At 40.6% G+C, this 2956-nt stretch overlaps 1 protein-coding gene across 1 annotated transcript; it reads left to right on the top strand.

Moving 5' to 3' along the window:
• Nucleotides 1–1564: 1564 nt before the first annotated feature.
• LOC133304587 (uncharacterized) lies at nt 1565–2586 on the top strand. Its single transcript, XM_061504637.1, has 3 exons — nt 1565–1799; nt 1938–2052; nt 2178–2586. Exons 1-3 carry the CDS (start codon nt 1565–1567, stop codon nt 2584–2586), a joined length of 759 nt encoding a protein of 252 aa, XP_061360621.1.
• The last annotated feature ends 370 nt before the right edge of the window (nt 2587–2956 follow it).

Genomic DNA, 2956 nt, shown 5'->3' with positions numbered 1-2956 from the left:
GTTCGGAAAAAGGATGGATCTTGGCGGTTTTGTACGGACTATATAACATTGAATGATATCACTCAAAAGGACTGATTCCCTATTCCTTCCATTGATGATTTGATCGATGAGCTTCATAGTGCAACACACTTTTCCAAACTCGATCTCCGCTCCGGGTATCATCAAATCCGTATGGCGCCAGGTGATATTCCCAAAACTGCTTTTAGAACACACGAAGGTCATTTTGAATATCTAGTTATGCCTTTTGGTCTATGTAACGCCCCTGCTACGTTTCAATCTACCATGAACATGTTATTTAAACCTTACCTTCGACGATTTGTCATTGTTTTTTTGATGACATTTTGGTTTATAGTCAATCACTGGATGAGCATGTGCAACATTTGGAGGAGACATTCAGGTGCTTGTTGTGTAATCAGTTCTTCCTGAAGCAGTCAAAATGTACCTTCGCGCAAAGCACATTGGAATACTTGGGCCATATTATTTCAACCCAAGGGGTGGGACCTAATCTTGAAAAATTCGAGCTATGATGGCATGGCCACATCCTTGGAATATTAAACAATTAAGAGGGTTTTTAGGACTAACTGGTTTTTATCGCAAGTTCGTCAAAGGGTATGCATCACTGGCTGCACCCTTAATGGATATGCTCAAGAAGGACTCCTTTGTGTGGGGTGAAGCGGCGCAGGAAGCTTTTGAGAAATTAAAAATTGCCATGACTCAATCACCGGTTCTAGCTCTCCCTGATTTCACTACCCCATTTATATTGGAAACAAATGCTTTTGGAGCAGACATGGGAGTTGTCCTCTTGCAGAAGGGGTATCCTATTGGCTATTTTAGCAAGAAGTTTTGTGGGAGGATGCAAAAAGCTTCAACTTATGTTAGGGAGTTGCATGCGATTGTGGAGGCACTATTTGTTGGGGCGAAAGTTCACAATTCACACAGATCAAAGGAGCTTAAAAGAACTCATGACACAAGTCATTCAAACACCCGATCAACAATATTACCTCTCCAAATTCCTAGGCTATGATTATGACATAGTCTATAAACCAGGTCCAGAGAACAAGGTTGCAGATGCCTTGTCCCGTGTTCAGGAACCTAGTTCCCAACTCATGGCAATTACAGTTCCTCAATTTGATTTTATTGCTAAACTGAAAGAAGAATATGCTGTTGATACTGAGTTAAAGCGATTGCTACAGCAGCTAAATGATGATTCGTCTCTTAGTGGTGAATTTTCCTTGGCAGATGGTGTTATCATGTTTCGAGATCGCATTTACATAGGTGCTAATTCTCTTCTCAAAATAGTTTTATTAGAAGAATACCATTCTTCTCCTATTGGTGGAAACATGGGAATTGCTAAGTCTTTTAGCAGATTGAGTTCCAATTTTTTTGGCAGGGAATGAGGAAAGATGTAGCGCAATTTATTCAAAATTGCCTCATATGTCAGCAAGTTAAAACTCCTACTTCCAAGCCTTTGGGACTATTGCAACCGATTCTAATCCCATCCCAGGTGTGGGAGGATATTTCCATGGACTTTGTCATAAGACTGCCTTCTTTCCAAAATTATACTATGATTTTTGTGGTTGTAGACAAGCTTTCTAAAGCTTCTCATTTTGGAATGTTACCCACCAATTTTACAACTGCTAAGGCGGCTAATTTGTTTGCTCATATGGTTTGCCATCTACATGGAATGCCTAGGAGCATAATCTCTGATCGTGATACCATCTTCGTTAGTCATTTTTGGCAAGAGTTGTTCAGGTTGAGTGGAACAAAGTTGAGGATGCCTACTACTTATCATCCTCAAAGTGACGGACAAATATAGGTATTAAACCGAGTGCTACAGCAATACCTGCAAGCTCTTTGTCATGAGCAGCCAAAGCTTTAGGGTAAATACTTACATTGGGCAGAGTGGTGTTATAATACATCTCTTCATTCAGCTACAGGCTTGACCCTTTTCCAAGTGGTCTATAGGCGTGAACCACCTATAATTCCACAATATGTTATTGGCACTAGTAATGTGGAGGCTGTGGATTCTATCCTCAATTCAAGAGAGCAGATGTTGGAGATACTCTAAAAGAAACTTTTGAAAGAACAAAGAATTATGAAGGACGTGGCTGATAAAAAAGGCTTGATCCCTCCTTCAAATTGGGGGATTTTGTTTTGGTAAAGCTTCGACCTTACAGACAGAACACTGTGGCCAAATGCAATAGTCACAAACTGACTAAGAAGTACTATGGACCATTTAAAATCATCAAATGTATAGGTGAGGTAGCTTTCGAGTTAGAGCTTCCAACAAATTCTAAAATACATCCAGTCTTTAACGCTTCCCTTCTCAAACATTATCATGTTGAGGATGCTGCTCGATCCTTAGCATTACCTTCAAGGGAATTTCTCAACCAGCCAGTAATTCAACCTATGGCAATTCTGGATATGCAAGAAGCTGATAAACCAGAGCAAACGTGCGTGTTGATTCAATGGCAGGGGCTGTATCCAAAGGACTCATCCTGGGAACTATTGTCTGAGATGATGGAAGTTTACCCGGATCTGCACCTTAAGGACAAGGTGTTTGTTCAAGACCAGAGGGTGATATAAATGAGATAGAACAGAATCAAGAGGAGAACGAGGCCAAGATAAATATGCTAGCTACTAGCCCATTCCAAAGTGTAGGAGGTCTAAGAGAAATAAGGTGAAGCCCAAGTGGATGAGGGGCTATCTAATGCAGTGAAGCAGTGAACCATAGCTAGGAGTAAGACGTATGTTAGGTGTGAGTGTGAAGATATTTTGTATTGCTGATTTGTATTCTGTTAGGAGGTGTGTGGGTGTGAAGAGTGATGTATGAGCTTTTTGCATTCTGTTATTTTACTGTTGGTAGGAGGTCTGTATAAAAATGGGTGGTTTAATCAATGAGAAGTAAGAAAATTCTGGTAATTCACCCTTGTGGTTGAACGGAGGAACCTCCCCT

This window comes from Gastrolobium bilobum, unplaced genomic scaffold (genome assembly GCF_033153095.1).
Source record: "Gastrolobium bilobum isolate Gb01-03AN ecotype WA unplaced genomic scaffold, APGP_CSIRO_Gbil_v1 utg41020, whole genome shotgun sequence".
NCBI classification, from domain to species: domain Eukaryota; kingdom Viridiplantae; phylum Streptophyta; class Magnoliopsida; order Fabales; family Fabaceae; genus Gastrolobium; species Gastrolobium bilobum.
This window is presented reverse-complemented; position numbering and strand designations above follow the sequence as displayed.